At 37.7% G+C, this 17,534-nt stretch overlaps 1 protein-coding gene across 3 annotated transcripts in view; it reads right to left on the reverse strand.

Moving 5' to 3' along the window:
• LOC117291671 (proline-rich protein 5-like) overlaps positions 1-17,534 on the reverse strand; it is a 35,918-nt gene that overhangs the window by 3,215 nt on the left and 15,169 nt on the right. For all 3 annotated transcript variants that reach the window (XM_033773516.1, XM_033773515.1, XM_033773514.1), the window contains exons 2-8: positions 14,157-14,523; positions 10,427-10,507; positions 8,568-8,616; positions 4,601-4,658; positions 1,760-1,860; positions 1,483-1,561; positions 407-643 (exon numbers count right to left, since the gene is read on the reverse strand). In XM_033773516.1, the coding sequence (XP_033629407.1) occupies positions 407-643; positions 1,483-1,561; positions 1,760-1,860; positions 4,601-4,658; positions 8,568-8,616; positions 10,427-10,507; positions 14,157-14,386 (835 nt within the window). In that variant the 5' untranslated portion in view covers positions 14,387-14,523. The remainder of the gene's footprint in view (positions 1-406; positions 644-1,482; positions 1,562-1,759; positions 1,861-4,600; positions 4,659-8,567; positions 8,617-10,426; positions 10,508-14,156; positions 14,524-17,534) is intronic.

Genomic DNA, 17,534 nt, shown 5'->3' on the forward strand with positions numbered 1-17,534 from the left:
TTTATATTATAACAACATTCTTTAAAATGCACATAATTTGTAATGGCCACTAGCAATGTCTTCCTCAAAAACACTTTGAAAAATAACTAATTTCGGAGACAACGATCAAGTAACAAAGTTGCACCACCTTTCAACATCATCACCTCCAAGAGAGTCAAATACTTCTTCTGCACTTTGTAGTCACAAGTGAAAGAATTTCCAATGACATAAAAAAGTACATAAACGCAAAAATCTTGGCGGGAATGTTAAGCTTATGTTTATCAAATAAACAATAAGTGCCTATAAACTAAAAATGGTTACAACAACCTTCTTGTTATACCCTTGCCAAGAGCCTTGTTTTTGCAAACAAAACCAAAATAATAAACAGGGGGAAAAATGAAGGAAATAAATTCTGAACATGACTTGCCTTGTCGTCTCCGTGAACTTTCACACATCATCGGTTGTATCTTCGCAGCTACGGACGGTTCGTCGCCCCCAAAGTAAAGCCCCCTGGTACCCAGGTAGGGGCATACCACCTTAGCAACAAGAGATTCAATATGGAGGTGTTCTTCTGACGGGTACCCGCTCTCTCGTACGCTCTGAAGGTGGAGTAGCATCTGTACTATTTCATTGGGAACAGCGGATCTATCGGCCGAAAGAGCATCTGTAATTTTTTCAAACAAAGCAACGATTGAACTCATTTATTCAGATGATCAATGACAAAAGCAACTTTTGGGATTAGCAATCTACACTTTTTGTATTCACACGTCGCGGCATGTCGTGACCGATTGGTTAAGAGCACGGGACTCAATCCGGGGTGGTTCTGATCAACAGAGTGTGGGTTCTAGTCCCTGCCGTGGCACTTGTGTCATTGAGTACGATACTTTACTATAGTTTCTATGTCCTTTGGGTGGGACGTTCAAAGTTGTAGGTTCTGTGTACTTACTAGGTTTTTCGGTAGTACACGTGTAAAAGAACAAAGAACATTTATCAGTAAACCCCTGTGTATCAGGTTCACATTGCACGCACTCTTTTTATACATGGTTTCCGCTGGCTCGTGAGCTACAGTCAATTAAAGCCATTGTACACTTTCGGTAAACAGTATTGTCCAAGGCCCACACCTCGTGGATCACAACTTATATATAAAATAACAAACCTGTGAAAATTTAGGCTCAATTGGTCATCGGAGTCGGGAGAAAATAACGGGAAAACCCACCCTTCGCACGTTTCGCCGTGTCATAATAAATCCGTAATTCTCGATATCGAGAATTGATATTGTTTTAATGTTTCCTCAAAAAGTAAAGCATTTCATGGAATAATATTTCAAGAGAAGTCCTTCACCATTACCTTCTGTAAACCCTGTAAGTTATTTGTAAATATGTGAACTTTTATTTTGTTTCTGTTCCGAAAGTGTATAATGGCTTTCAGTCAACTTATGAGGCATCTTGGTTTCATTAACAGAATCGTGTGAGTAGCTCTTAATATGCAAACTGGGAAACATACCTTTTAGAGTGTGCAGCTTCAAAACGATGTGGTCTCGAAATCCCAATAAACTCAGCTGCAGAATCGTTAAACCTCTCGTCTGTAAAAAGAAAATTAGTAAACAAAAAAAGTTTAACCGAAAACAAAAATATAAGTTACGAAAGGCCGTTAGTGTCATCTTAAAAAGCAGTTTTTATTTTTAAGAGCAGTTACTTATATTTTTAAGAGCAGTACTTTTTTTCAGGAGCTGTTTTTTTGTATTGGTGAAATATCTTTACTGTTTCTAGCCTTTACTTACCGTGCTCACTTGAACCGGACAGAATATTGCTCTAAGTGTGGGCAGAATTTCACAGAAGAATTTCGTCCATTGCTTGGCGAGGCTTGCGAGAAGTTTAGGTCCTGCAAAACACAAAATGATATTAGATACATAATGTCAAATCTCTGTTAATGTATCATCAAAACAAATACAACTCCTGAAATCATGTAACTGTTAATTTTTTAATGCATGGCGTCTTACATGTAATAATCGTGGTTGGGTTAATCGTCGATTTGAAACGCACATTAAACAGTCGTCGTATCGTAACATCCCGCTGCCCCGTCGTCACAATCTGGAGCCATCGACTTTTGATAAAGAAATAGTTTATTTCCGCACGATTTCTTGCGCCAAAAGGCATTATGGGCAAATTATCTCTGAGGATAACAACACTGGGTAATAAGAAACGTCGGGGCGTGGGCAAGCAGTGACATGAGTCGACCGCCGTAAAGATGTTAAATAAAAAAATGTAAAATATTACGTGAGTTGGCGAAGAAGCGTTAAAGACGAGTATAATAATGTTTGATGTTTATCAGAAGAAAAACATAGTGAACGTATACATTATAAACGTCAAAGCCAAGTGCCACTCCTATAAGAAATATCTATGTCCGAAATGCTCTCAGCTTTGACATGTTGCATTTTTACTTATGCCTACAAGCTCAGCTTTTAAATTATGAGCACTTGGTGGTGGGGAATACATAACATTCAACGTTCTGGCGTTATTTAAGTGAGTTTCGTGTAAACCAGCCTTAAAGGCATGGTCACTTTTGTCACAAGAGTGTACCCTGCTTACACCGATTAGGCCTACTTTAGAGGCATACGAAAGTACAATGCCAACCAAACCGATGCTAGTTTTTTGTAATCATTCTCGAACAACTAATGTGAATTAAATTATCTTTCAGAAAGAACAACTTATGTTGTATATACCAAGACTATACATGAACCGATAAGCTTTCGTAGCAACAACTTCATCAGATGCAAAGAAAGTTAATGGTCCACTGCCCGAAATTCTTGAATAGATTGATTAGGAATGTCCATTTATAAACTTCCGTTGGAATTGGTAAAATGGACATCTTTACTGATGTCCACTGCCCCTTTAAGGTAATGCAGCAGCTATACCGCAGTTGGGTCGATGGAAATAGAGCCAGGTGACATGTGAGAGTGTTGCATGCATCGAGAGGTGTCACACACGCCTTGGTGTTTATCTTTACAATTCCTACCGTCAGATTTCTTATTACACCCTTTCAATGTCTGAAAACAACTCGGTTATTATAAGCACTGGATGATGTGGGTTTTGATTCCTGCAATAACATGTTGCTTATGTAGGCCTACCCAATTGTTTTGATAGTACTCTTTATTTTTAGACTCTTTATTTTGACTTCGTTTTACAACTCAACCAGCGCTGATCTCAACCTTCAACAACCGATAATATTTGTTTTAAGTCATGTTGTAATAAAGTCCATTATAGGCATGCATTAGTACTCGATTTCTGCCCGGTTGTTCATGTACTTACATATATTATATTATAAAACTATATTAGACTGTTTATTTATTTATATCATTTTTAAATCTCGCCATTTGACAGCAAATACTTCAATTTTAAACAATGCTTTTATTCGATTCCTGTCATTGCTCATGAACTGACATTTCTAAATAATATTCTTTATTTTCATACAGGTATTATACTCTTAGCCCCCCCTTCTTCTTTTTACATCTGATAACATAATAACTCCTATAAATCATTTTAAAACAATTTTGTCACGGCTGTACTAATCCATTATCCAAGCCCTGTAATGGATATGGCGCGCGTGATAAATTATTCACTTAAAGTCTGATTATGTGCTGCTCGTGCTCAAAGTGAACCTCACAGTCATTACGAGATGCAACCTCAGCTCCCAGTTCAACATTGAGGTCATGTGTGCGTTGGAATACTTAATGTCCAATGGGCGGGTACAACTCCCATCATAATACTCTAATTGTCCAAAGAACCGTGCGGTCTGACGCACGGGGCATAAACATGTTTACAACAAAACGTGACTTAAACTATTCAATTCTTCGAAAGCAGTAGGCCTACTTCTCGCCCAATACTTCTCTTACTTTAGCGCTGAAACAAGGGTACAATAGGGAGCACAAGGGGGGGGGGGGGCGGCGCCGTTTTTGCTAGGGGACGTACACAAAGGGTGCACCAATTCTGCTATAGGGGGGCACAGGGGGGGGGGGTGAACCAATTTTGGTAGGGGCACTTCTGACCAATCAAAACTGTTTTATTATTCTCTAAACAAGCCCATTTTCGGCAATCTTGTTATGCTTAGCAACTCTTATACTTAAGCAGCTATATAAAACTGGCCTCCGGTGTCAGATGCAATTGTGTCAGCCGTGAACATGTACGTGATTGTGCACTAAACCTACGAAACGTATATGCAGCATGAACATTCACGTATTTGATTGCAGCGAATACTCAACGGCCGAACAATTCCCATGTCATTCATGAAATGCACTTAGCTTGTAAAAAAAAAAAGCGAACGTGTTCCGTCGAACAAGGGCGTTTTTGCACGGGGGTGGACACAACTGCATATGCAAGTGTGTCCGGGCGGACACAATTGCATTATGCAGCAGCGTCCAGGCGGACACGACTGTAAATGCAAAACCGTCCGGCGGACATTATTGCATATGCAATAATGTCCTCCGGGTAGTATTGCATAGAGGACATAGTTGCATGCAACACCGGCCTCATGTGTAATTTACTTTGGGAGTGGTTGGTAAAAACATTGTCAAAGCTGGTATGTTTTGGGGGATCAAATTATTACAAAAGTCTCGGTAGCTTACCATCCTCAGTTATTATGGCTCCGTACATCACATCCAGTCCTCGTCGCAAAAGATTTTTCTGTATAGATGACAAAGAAACAGAATATCAAGCGATTTTGTCTGACTTGATGGTCCGTGTAGGTGGGGCAGTCCTTTCACTTGAAGGAGTGGGGGGGGGGGGGGGGCACTTTGTAGGTTATTTTTGGGAGCATTATGTACAACTTCCAGGATTGTTTTCGTGGATGGACACAGGTGCAGTTGAAATTTGTATTTTTAGATTTATTGATTTCATTTGTTTATTTATTTATTCAATTACTTATTTATCTATGTTTTTGTTATTATTATCATTATGTTTTTCTTCTATAAATTAATTTATTTATTCATGTATTTATTAATTTTTTTGTTGGGGGAGCCTTTTTCAGCTGTGTTTAGTTTAGGTATTCAATTCAGCTGGAACTATTAGCTGCAGATGATTGCATTATATCAACTATTTCACGCCACGTGAGTATAACACGAATATAATTCCAGCAAATTTATCACAAACAGCCAGCAATTACTAGGCTATACGTGTAGCCTACTCTTCTCTCCTAACATTATTTATAACGTATCTGAACGTTCATCACATGCCAACGAAAATACCGTCAGTCTACATGGAAAAAAACACTGGCGCACTATAATCAGCGTCCACAAGAATATAATTCCGTCCACGCAAATTGTGGTATCTCCGAGCGCATAATGGGAAAAGATACACAAGAACAACTCATTTTATGGACGCTGTGTAGATAGCCCGAGGTCTTGGGCTTTCCTCTCGCTCTTAAATATGCACCTCATTAGCTAGACGAGCTACATTGGTACAGTAGCCTGTCGGCAGCAGCAATTTATTCTGCCTTGGAAAATAGACTGCTTACGATGGAGTATACAAATATGGCTGCAAAGCTAAAATGTTTTGCGGCCAAAACGAGTTTGTACGCGGTATTCGTTTGCTCCTTGTGGAATTTCCTGATCGCAGTGTAAAAACAAAAGCTTTGTAAAAATTAAACAATGTATTATCAGTTAAATGACAGTGACAATTTAAGGAATGTGGTTGCTGCGTCTTGCACAAAAAACACACCCAGCCAACCAACCAACAAACAAACAAACACACAAACAAACACCCCAACACACCAACAACAAACAAACAAACAAACAGACAACGCGAATCATGTGTGTGACAATTAACTTTTAGAATATTGAATTAAATTTAAATGATTGACGTCGATGTAATAAGACTCCCGTGGGTCAGAATCGACTGGGATTCCGGGTCCCGGCCCACGGGTCCTGACTAATTACTGGGTCAGTTTGACCCGAAGAATTTGTGCCAAAAATGACCCGATGTCAAACTGAGGGTGAGTCAAGTCAAAATCCCATTTGAAACCATGCAGTTTCATGGTAAATTCTGACCCAGGTTTTTTAGCGCGAGGAGAAATAGCATACATCATAATGAAGAAACACCATACAAGGTCGATTTTCCAGGACGTCGATTTTCCAGGACTATACAGTCTGAATCGAAGAAAGCATATAAGACCTTCTTTTCTTTAAATACCCAATTAAAAATGCCGTAGAGTCTTTATGTGAAGACGCCTCGTACAAAGGTTACTAGTTCTTTGAGTAGTGTTGGTTGTCAGTTTCTAAGACTGTCATGAATTAACCTCTTTCTACGGGAATCAAGATGTTGTCTCTCTAATTTGACATTTCAATCATGGTCACTGTTGACTGAGCATGCGTCAAATGAAATCTTAATTGAGAGCACATTCGTCTTTTCTTGATGGACACTGACTGAAGATTCCATTGATTGATAAGTTCATTTAGGCCATACGTTTTAACGTACGCCATGGGTATAAAATTGAAATTGCAAATTTTAGGGCAGGGACCTTGTGGATAATTATGTTCTCCCGCGCGCGGGAGATTTCCATCAAGTGCAGTTGTCTGCTCCGATGATAATTTTGTTAAATCGAAGGTGAATAATGTTACTGCGGTGCATTCGCCGCCTATAACGTGGACAGAGTCAGGTTGCTGTGTATGCTGTTTATGTATAAAGATGGAAGTCAGGTTGTTTTGTTGTATGTGTTTGATTGTTAGAGGAGGACATTGGGTTTCCCCACTCAAGTGAGCCTTACTCTATCAGCCCCCCGTTATATCAGACATTCTTTTACAACTACCCGATTTACAGGGGCAGGCTATTATACAAAAGATACTTGCTGGTTATATTATATAGGGTAAAATCATGATGACATGATATTTTATCATATAATGTTACCAAAAAGTAGAATGTTTTGAATATTATAGGCCTATAGCTTATAACGGTAAACTAAAGGGTCCCACCTCTTGAGTCCGCAGAAGGATTTTATCCTTGAACGCAATAGGGTTTATGTCACAAATTAAGTAGCCAGTTCCTCACATACAAGCTATATTTTGTTGATAATATAGGGGGGGGGGGATCACTGAAATTTTAACGTTACCAAAAAGTATAAATAGTTGTTGTTTTTTGCATGTATATATAGGCTTGTATCTCCCTATATTCCACGGGTATGGTCCTAAATTAATTAGACACTTTCACACACAAAGGCTTTATATTGCTCTCTAAATGCACTCTTTGAAGAGCCATATGAGGGACAACACTCTTTCGAGCGGTCTTCCGCTCTTTTAGATTGAAGTTTGCATCTTTTTGAGTGATTTTCCCTCTGTCCTGCAATGAAACCCCTCTAAAAGAGTGACATAACCACCACTCTTTTTAAAAAAGAGCCATGATGAGGGACAACTCGAAATGTAAAGAGGGGTGTTTTTCACGCTTTTACATTTAGAGAGTGGGTGAAACAAAACACTGTTTAGACCTGTAATTCCAGCAGGTCTATGAATGTTCTCTCTCCAATCCCACCAATATCTTAAATTTCAGTTCACCTTAACTGATTCCACTATCGCCCACGTGTTTTCCAATCATCATCATACAGCCTTGCTTTGCCACACGGCAGCCAGGGCGCACAGTGTCACCTTTCGGCACTTGCATGCCAGCCGCCATTTTAATACTTAAACCGGCTGAAGTGAAGCTTGCGCTCGGATCGATTTGACACAAGTGGACAGAGAGAAATCAGCCGTGATTTCTTGTATTCGTCGTCATAGAGAGCTTGCTGCAATGAATTTGTGCGTTGTATGGCAGCTTGATATTTTAATGTAGAAATTTTATGATTTTTACGGGAAAATGTAATTTTATGTCTGACAGCACACGAGTCTCTATATTATTTTTACATTGATTGTAAACCAATAGATCAGGTGGGATCCGATAACTAGTTTAGAGACTCCTTCATAATAAATAAATTTGAATTGAATTTTGGGCATTTTGGCACAAAACTTGAAATATGTACTCCAAGGTCATTTTCAATTATAAGATGCTCTAATTCTTCAATATATCATTGTCTTTATGCATGAACAAAGGGGGGGGGGGGGTGACTGGACCCAATCCATGTCTATTGAGTTCGACCTATTGGATCCCCTCTATTAAAAACACACTTTGAAGTTACTTCAGGAAAATATGGCAAGTTAAACAGCTACTTTTTTAATCACTTTTGTGAAACTAAATATTGTTTTATTTTTACCCAGATAATATTTTGTTTTCGAATCACAAGCCTGTTGTTTGAAAATGTGGCAGCCGGATGCACGCATTGAATTGCTTTCAGCCCTGTTGAGACATATTTTCCTCTTTCCTTTGCCCTTGTACCTTTTATCCTCCAATATAACTATTTGTAGGCCCACACAAAATGTCTTATGGAGCACCCCAGTCTTTAGAATTCCCCAGACCGTTTTGTTTTCCCCTTTTAGTATTTTTTCCATAACATGTAGCAAACATCAAAACAGCACTCTATGTTTTTTTAATGTAGGCCTATAGGTCACATTTTTCACACATAGGCATGTAGATTTTATTATCAGATATACATTTATAAGATAACTTTCTTACCTTGTAGTAATCAGTTATGAATTCACCAATTTCCGATTTCAAAGCAGCTCTGTAAGTACAAAGGCACAGCACCAAATACACGTTAGAAAGTACTTTTGTTAACCAACAGATGTTCACTGGGCTCTCGACCAATCAGATGCGAGCAGACAACTTGTTCTGAAAAGCGCCGCTTTTGTTCTCTGTACATACTTCACATACCACGTTTAGTGTTGCGTTAATAGTAAATCATGGCAAAGTGCTCGTGTGTGCTGGACACTACACTCCAATATGCAGCAAAAAACATCACATTTTACACGAGTTTCTACTAGAAAACATTTGGAATTTTACTTATGTTAACTTTGGACACTATAGGTGACGGAGAGCCGGGCTGATAAGGGTGAGCTACTCGTTAAATCGGGTAATTACGTGCTAATTATGTGTACAGTTTGTGCAAGTTTGTGCAATGGTCGGTGGCATTAATGCCACGCCGACCATTTTCCAAATTTGCACAAACTGTTCGGTTTTCTGTTGTTGTCTTGCTCTTAATGTTCAACTGGGTGTGTCACGGGATTCCGTGGTAACGCCCCACTGGACTGTCAACTAAACTCAGGTGTGTGCTCTGCTACACTTAGCACCACTTCTAGATAATTAATGAGATAATGTTGAGAGGAATGTAACGTAAACTTGGTTATATTCGAGCTTTTTTTTATGGACTTTTACCAAGCAGTAACTGAAACTATTACGTGAAAATGGGGTAGGTCTTTGTGTTTGACACTAGTAATTTGACCACAGGCGTACGACACAGGGGCAGGGGGCAACTGCCCTCCCAAATTCGGGCAAAACAGTGGGGATATTTTGTGTAAGGAGAACAAATTGGCAAAAGAAAGCATGAATGAATTTTATCTGGTATTAAGGTACATGTTTTTTCGGAAGTGTAACAAAAATTTCGGTCAAATCAACCCCTCTTATTAACGAAAGAGTCCATAGGCCTGTAACTTACACAACACGCACAATTAAAGAAATTGCAGAAATTCAGCTCAAATATACTGGGTAGTGACTGGCAAAATTTACAGTAATAAACAGCATGGTCGATTGGTTGGGCTAATAAAATTCCAGGGAATAATAAAATCACGGCAAGTTTCTCAGCGTCGAGAACAATACGCGAGGACGACCCGCCCAATTAATGTAACTGTCAACTGATACAAGAAAGGTTTAACATTTACTCAATTACAATAAGCCTACACGATGGATAAGTGACAGATATGAAAAGGATAAAGTCAGATTAGTATTTGCCCTCTAGGCTTGTAACGTGCAATAAATCTTACTGTCCATTTGTTCCGTGAGTAAAAAGGAAGATAATCCAATTCATCCACTCGTAATATTTTATTGATTCAAATAATACAATTTGTTTTGAAGTGCCACATTGAAGTGCCAAGTTTTTTTCCGGATCTGTGTTCAGTTTAATTTAATTGATTATTTATCACGATCAATGTAAACAAAATCATAATTTCTTGTGAACCTTAAAAGTAAATAAAATTAGCAAACATAAAAAAAAACATTACCATAAATATAATCACATAACTACAATCTTATAGAGAGTGCAGTGCACTCACCGTCAGATTTGTATTAACTTATGCTAATTTTATGATGAAAAGGGGCACATCTCGGTGTTCAGATGCTATTTTAGTAACTATACTGAATTTGTTTAGAAATTATGAGGAAACAAGAGTATCATCACATATTACAAGTATTGTATCTTGCCTGTCTGAAAGGCCATGGAATGTACAAGGCCACTCCTTTTGAAAAGAAAAGTTTATACACATTGGCTATAGAAAAGACAACAAATGGGTTGAAACAAGAAAAGCATTCATTGGTCTTACCTAACTTGCTCATTCAAGTCGTCCAGTTCCCCTGGTGCAAGTCTGCCTCCTCGAAAGAGTGACAGAACCTTCTTCTGTACGCTGCATTGATTAATAACAAAAGTCGTATTGGAATAAGTAATACTATTATGGTTTAAAATGGTGCATTAAGAATCGCCGTACATTTAATGTAGGAATATCATTGAGTTTGAAGCATATTTTTTAAATGGCCTTAGGAAGGGGTGATTACTAGTTTATTGCGAATTACAGTAACGATAATAAGAGATGGCATATTTACGGGGGTATAACAAATAGGCCTTACCTCATCACCCAAATAAGGAAATGCCAAACTGCATAAATATATGCAGTTTAGCTTGTTCAATTTATTCATTTAAATTAAAATACATTAAAATTCCTTTATATAATGAATAATTTATACGAAACATTTATTAAACGTTGTTACAAAAACAGGTTAAATTAAAAAGATATTCTTAGGGTTGCCTAGGATGTTAACTCAAGCTTACTGCTATATTAACTACAAAAATGTACAAACTACTAATAGCTTTCATTTGAAAATGCTCTACAGAGTTTTTCATTGAAATAATAGTGTTGCCATTCCAAAACAACAACCAATGATTTTAGAATTAGACAAAATTAATTTGTCGGTGGGGTCAATTTCATGGCGCCATTTTGAATTAAAGATGTAGGACTCAAGTCCTCTATAAATGAATCGACAACATCACAAAATTCCACCTTATTTTACAACTAAACATAAATCATCCTCCATCCATTTACTAATTACACGTCCTAGCAATGTTTCTCGTCAAACCAAACCACTTAGCTCTAACTATCGTTTTAGTTTCCACGAACCAGGGCAAGAGGCTAATGTTATGAGGACATGACATTGACTGTTTGTTTAAGCGAGTATCGCAAGAAGCTTCTACACATAATACGTATTATTCCAATTGACCGTGAGAAGAAGGCATGCTTCGGTTTCCATTGAATTCCCATATAATTATACTGGGCATTAACTCTACAAGGGATAGTCGATGTATAGGAAAAACACTTAAGAAGGAAATAATGGCAAAGGAGACTAATCCATTTTGTTAGTGCACAATGTGAGGGGAGGGGAGGGGAGGGGGTTGCTAATTATGAAATTGTTGAGGATAATATTGCCCGGGAAAATGTGAATGGTGTTTCGGCGTCTGCATGCATCGCTTGCCTAGCGACTGTTACATGATGTGTGTCAAATTTGCAAATAAAAAGAAAGGTTTCTCGTTGTGACATTCGCCCCTTTTTATTTTATATTTGCGTGATTACATCGAATCAAATATGGCGGTTTCGAGTTTGATTAAGTTGTTCCATTACACATGGTTTCAATAGCTAAATTAATCCTCACTCAATTAGATGATGTCACACTCACTTCGATTGCTTCATTGGAAATAAACAACGACCGGAAATAGGTGACCGAATTTTACGAATTAGGTTTGGCTCTCCCGACCCCTTATTCTTTTGTTTACCTCTGGCTGTGAACTTATGTAAATTCATTATCTTGTTTGGAATGCTTTCTTCTTTTAAACGTATTAATTCTTAATGCACAGTTAATGCAATCAAATGATAAACAGCTTTGAACTTTCGGTTCGGGACTATCAGTGTGTGATGTGATTATTAAGCAAATATTTTTTTTGCATTTTAATCGCCAGTTTTCCCTTGATAGCTCTTAAACGCCAGCTGTGAGACTTCGTTGATAATTATATAGACGATTTTGTTTCTGGTCTTGAATAACTGACATTGGGAATCTTTACTGAGCAGCTTTAATTAAAACAGTATGGTGCTTGTTAGAAAAAACAAGAGCGTTGTGTATAGGCCTACTGTTGTTATGTTAACAATTTGGTCGTGTTCCCTATCACCGATTATTTTTGTATGTCGGTCTCGCTGTGTTTACACATTATGGCTTTGAAAAATACAAATATGGGTAACCTCGGAGAAACCGTGTGATATTATAGCAAACCATAATTGTATATCAGAATCCTGACCTTTTTACGTGACCTGGTGAATTGGTGAGAATAATTCAAACGAAGTAAACAAATACTATCCATGGCCTATGGCTAGAATGCTTACTTTCTTATACTTGACCTATAGTGAATCGGTGAGAATAATTTATACCGTTTAAAAAATACCCCTCTAGCTCTAGAACTATTAGTACTCAGTGTAATTAATCTTTCGGTCTCACCATTAAAAGCAATAACGGAATAGTGAGGTTTAAAAAAACATTGTAATGGTAGCTTGGTGGTGGGTTCACTTCATGATGGTTGAAGGTAAAGTCGACTTTATTGAAGCAATGCCTCTATCTTTGTTTATAGTTCCCTGTATACACTGATGATGATATAATTCAAACTGTAAAGTCATAAACAAGGGACCAGACTGGCAGGTTCTACCAACCACCTGTATCCTCAGGTCACTTGTGATACAGTATGTAAAAAAGGGGAACATGGTAATGTTGTTCTTTTCAAAAGCCCACATTCGCCCATTTTTGTTGAGCTGCTAATGCCCATACAGTGGATAAACAAAACACAATTGTGCTAACCAGAAAAAAAGGTTCACATGTAAACTATACCACGTCACGTTACAGTCTGTAACTGGTGTCCTGTTTATTTTTGATTAGCAGAACATTTTCAAGATACATGCTCTGCAAATTGGGGCCATGGTAGGCCTAAACATTATTTGAAACATGTGTGAAGGACTGTTATTATGTGCCCTGTGGGACATTGTTTCATAAATCTGCTTGTTTTTATAACAGTGATTTCGAACTCATTTTGATTAATGGCTCCCCTTTGACTCTTTATGATCATGTGTACATGATGCTGGTTATAAAATTATACGAACTGCAGCAGTGCTTATCGCAAACACTTGACAATATTCAAAACAGAATATGTAGCTCAAAGTCCACGTGCATACGGCACTGTTTTTTTATTTCAACGTTCAGTGCAATCAATTGCAGGTAACAGACTGCATGTACGATAATTGTATGATCGCTTTGTCATTCCAATGTTTTCTTCGTTACCTTCAAAATGATATTGGCGGCTATTGTTAAACATAAGCTGAAGGCCACGCAAGACATGACTGCCTACTGTTATTACATACTGTCATAACACAACTAGCGTTCTGTAAGGAACCGGATAGCTGAGTAAATAAACTCGAATGGTGTAGAATGATTGATTACACGAGAATCATTTAAGAAAATTGAACATAACTTTACAGTTAGGTGTACCAAAAAACCTTGGTGTCAATATGAGTTATGGTCTATCGTCTGAAAACTACAGCAAACGATGTTTAATTTATGGATGGCCCCTTTCATTGATCTTGACCTCAAGTTGTTGTCATTCACTGCACGACTGTTCATAGGTGACAAACGTCATAGTATTTGTTTAAGTTGTCAATTATGCATCGTGTAATTAGCAGATTCCTGAATTTAAATAATTCGTCAAGTACACATTGATGAATCAATTGGTATCTGCAGTTGTTGGATGATCATTTCGTAACAAATTGTTGTACATAGAATAGCCGTCTAATGTCATTAATATACCTATCGTAGTTTCTTCGTATATCCATGTATACGTCGTACGCTTCATGTAAGCGATAGACCTTAGACCTTATACAACCGGCTGCGCTCTTCTATGTACACTCAGCGACAATTAAACAAATCTACAATGACAGGTGAAAATAAGTGATCCCTGTTAATTAAACTTACCTGTTCCAATCATCATTCCGTAAGCCCAACACCTGTTGTGATTTTATAGCAGTCTCGTTGTACTCGGCACGCTGCATCACGGCCATCGCAGAGCCTCTTCGCCCACCGCCAACTCCCTTCACCTTACCGAAGAGCGCCCGGCTGATGTCGCCCTGTGAACCTTGGCGATGACCCAGGCTGCTTAGCGGAGGGACTATGTTGGCAAGTGATTGGCGTGACTTGTTAATCATGGTTGCTATTGAGTGCCTTATTTGAATATGAAGCGTCAAAGTTTAGTGTCGCCCACTTGACGATTGTCTATGGTAACAATGGTAACAGTGAAAATGAGACTGTTAGGGTGCCTGAAGATCACCAGTAGATCTTCTGCCTGTAGAAAAGGAAGAGAGAACAAATACATCTGAAAACCCCAAAACAAACATCGACCAGCAAATAAAAGTATCCTTGATGTAGTGATTCGTCATTGATAACGGTGATAAAAATTGAAGGGGATTTATTCAATTTATTTATATTCGCTGGGCGCTTTGAGTTATTTTACTCATTTGAAGATTGACGAGGGTAACAAAGGACGTTAATTTCCTTCCAGTGACTTGTGTTACACCTGCATCCCGTTAAAGTTTTTTCTTCCCTTTTTAAAGTGAAATCCATCAGCAATTTTACCGTTCTTTGTAAAAAGGAGATGCATGCAATTGTTATTATCAGCATTATTTTTATCTAAATGTTGTTTAAATGTTTCTCGTGAAACTTAATTATGCAAAATTAAGTTTGAAGACACTAACAAATACACTAAGGCCTTTGGCTATAGGGGGGTAAATTGTTTACAAAATATCTTTGTGAGACTGGACCTGTATGTGTGGATTCATGTATTTATTTTTGTCATCAAATTAAAGGTGCGATTGTTTTCCGATTTTACTCGAAACTTAGAAAAAACCTTCAACATTTTTTTTCATAGATTCGAACAAGTTTTTAGGTTTTATTTGAGGTATTACATGAATCAATCCGCCAAATGCTGATGTTAAATATTAAATGATCAGCGAAGTGTACAAAATAAAGTAAGAGACAGACCAAAGTAAGTGTTTTTTTGAGCGAATAGTTAAACATTTTGGGGTTGTGTTTCTGGAATTAAGACACGTAGACAGAATACGGTTGGCATTAGTGGTGGTTGGACTATGAAATATGCAACAATACAACGTCTGCATTTTAATAAATGATACGAAGTGAAACAAATATTTATGTTCCATTTGGCTTAAAATTTAATTAGGCATACATATCATCGCATCAAAATAGCAACGAGTGTATTATTTTTAGTATTTTACGCAGCGGAAACAAATACGAAAGAGGAAAAAGTAAAGCAATTAGCATAATAATTCCAATTCTAAATTTGAGGTCTCGAAATCAAATTCGTGGAAAACTACTGCTTTCTCGAAAACTACATCACTTCAGCCGTTTCTCATAATGTTTTATACCATCAACCTCTCCCTGTTACTTACCAGTTAAGGTTTTAGGCTAATAATTATTTTGAGTAATTACCAATAGTGTCCACTACCTTTATAGCCATTGGACACTTTCGGAACAGATTCTTGTTTAAAGTTCACAGATTTACAAATTACTATAAGGGTTTACAGAAGGTAATGGTGAAAGACTTCTCTTAAAACATTATTCCATGAAATGCTTTACTTTTGTTATGACACGGCGAAAGGTGCGGAAACAAGGGTGGGTTTTCCCGTTATTTTTTCCCGACTCCGATGACCAATTGAGAATAAATCTTCACAGGTTTGTCATTTTAAATATAAGTTGTGACACACGAAGTTTGGGCCTTGGACAATACTGTTTACCGAAAGTATCAAATGGCTTTAAAGAAATGGTAAATCAAACAATACAAAATATGATGGACATAAATATCAAACTACGACTTAATGAGAAACCATGTAGCGATTTAGCGGACGGGTAACTAGAGCGTATCCGAATAGAAAAACAACAACATGGCAAAAATGCTTTATGAGTACACGCACAGGGATTAAGTGTACATCTATAAACAAGACAACATGATGATGAAAATCGTTTATTACCTTGGTGAAAAAGTCCCCAGTTAGTTGGAAGTTCCTGGCTAACAACTCAGCTGCACTGTCATATCTAGCACTGTTTTTAAAATGACTTTATGTTGGAAATGAGCATTGGTCGATTAGGCCTATGCAAACTGTAGCGTACATCACCCAACCGGGAAAATCATTATTTCTTGTCATCAGATGATATATAAGTCGATAGGGAAGACCAGTCAGGGTGGCATATTAAAAAAAAACAAGGAAGAATTGATGCGTGTAATTTAGCGCGCAATATCATCACCATCCATTATTTCGGTGGTACAATCGTTATTGATTAGGTCATAAAGAAACAAAGAAACCGCCGGGTAGCCTGGGTCGAGGATTGAGTAAACTATTTTTCTTATGGCTATATGAGGCCGTGAAGTGGTACAGGCTTTGTCAAATTACTATAGGCCTAGTTTTGCATGAAGGAGTAATTTATTTAGATTTAGATTTAGATTTAGATTTATTTATTTGTCCACGTTAAAAACACAGAAACTTGACATCCACTGGAGAGCTGTTGATATTAAAGTGTTTTGAGAAAGAGGTAAATTTTCACCCCCAAATTTGAATCTGAGAAAGCCCCCAAGAATAAAAGCAGACAACTCTTCATCAATTTCTTGCAACTTATGAATCATGTAGATGGAAAGATTGGGTTATAAAGATGAGAATGATTGCAGCACTAATGGTCCCCATAGCAAAATAAACAGAAACAAAAACTATGTGATTGCAAAACAATTGTGTATTACCCTTTTTTAAATACTCCACTTGTTTTTTTACCATAAAAGGTTACTTCGTAAAGAACACCGGGGAGCTATTGATATTAAACTGTTTTTATTTTAGAGAAAGAGCTAAATTGTCACCCTCCAAATTTGAATCTGAGAAAGCCCCCAAGAATAAAAGCAGACAATTTTGGTGGCCAATTGAGCCAAAATCTTTACTACCGTTTTTTTTACGGTTAGGGTAGACAAAAATATGGATCACTTTGTTTATTATAAGATACTTCATATGGATTTGATTTTCATTTGATTATCCCAAAAATCGATAGTTTTGAATCATGGTTCCTCTCACTCAAGAAAAACACATGCTCACAATGTCCACGTCAAAAATAGGGCCGTTAAAATCCGCCTGGCCAAGCTTGACAAATTGAGGGCGCACTATGTAATCACCTTTATTATCCAATGGTGAATCGCCTTTTTGTAAAAACCTTCACCCCCCGTTCATGCCTCTCCGAAACATTGACAGGCAGATAAAGTCACTGTCTGTCCGCACAGCCCGAAGCCATAAAGGCGCCGGGGAC

The sequence above is a fragment of the Asterias rubens genome, chromosome 6, assembly GCF_902459465.1.
Source record: "Asterias rubens chromosome 6, eAstRub1.3, whole genome shotgun sequence".
NCBI classification, from domain to species: Eukaryota; Metazoa; Echinodermata; class Asteroidea; order Forcipulatida; family Asteriidae; genus Asterias; species Asterias rubens.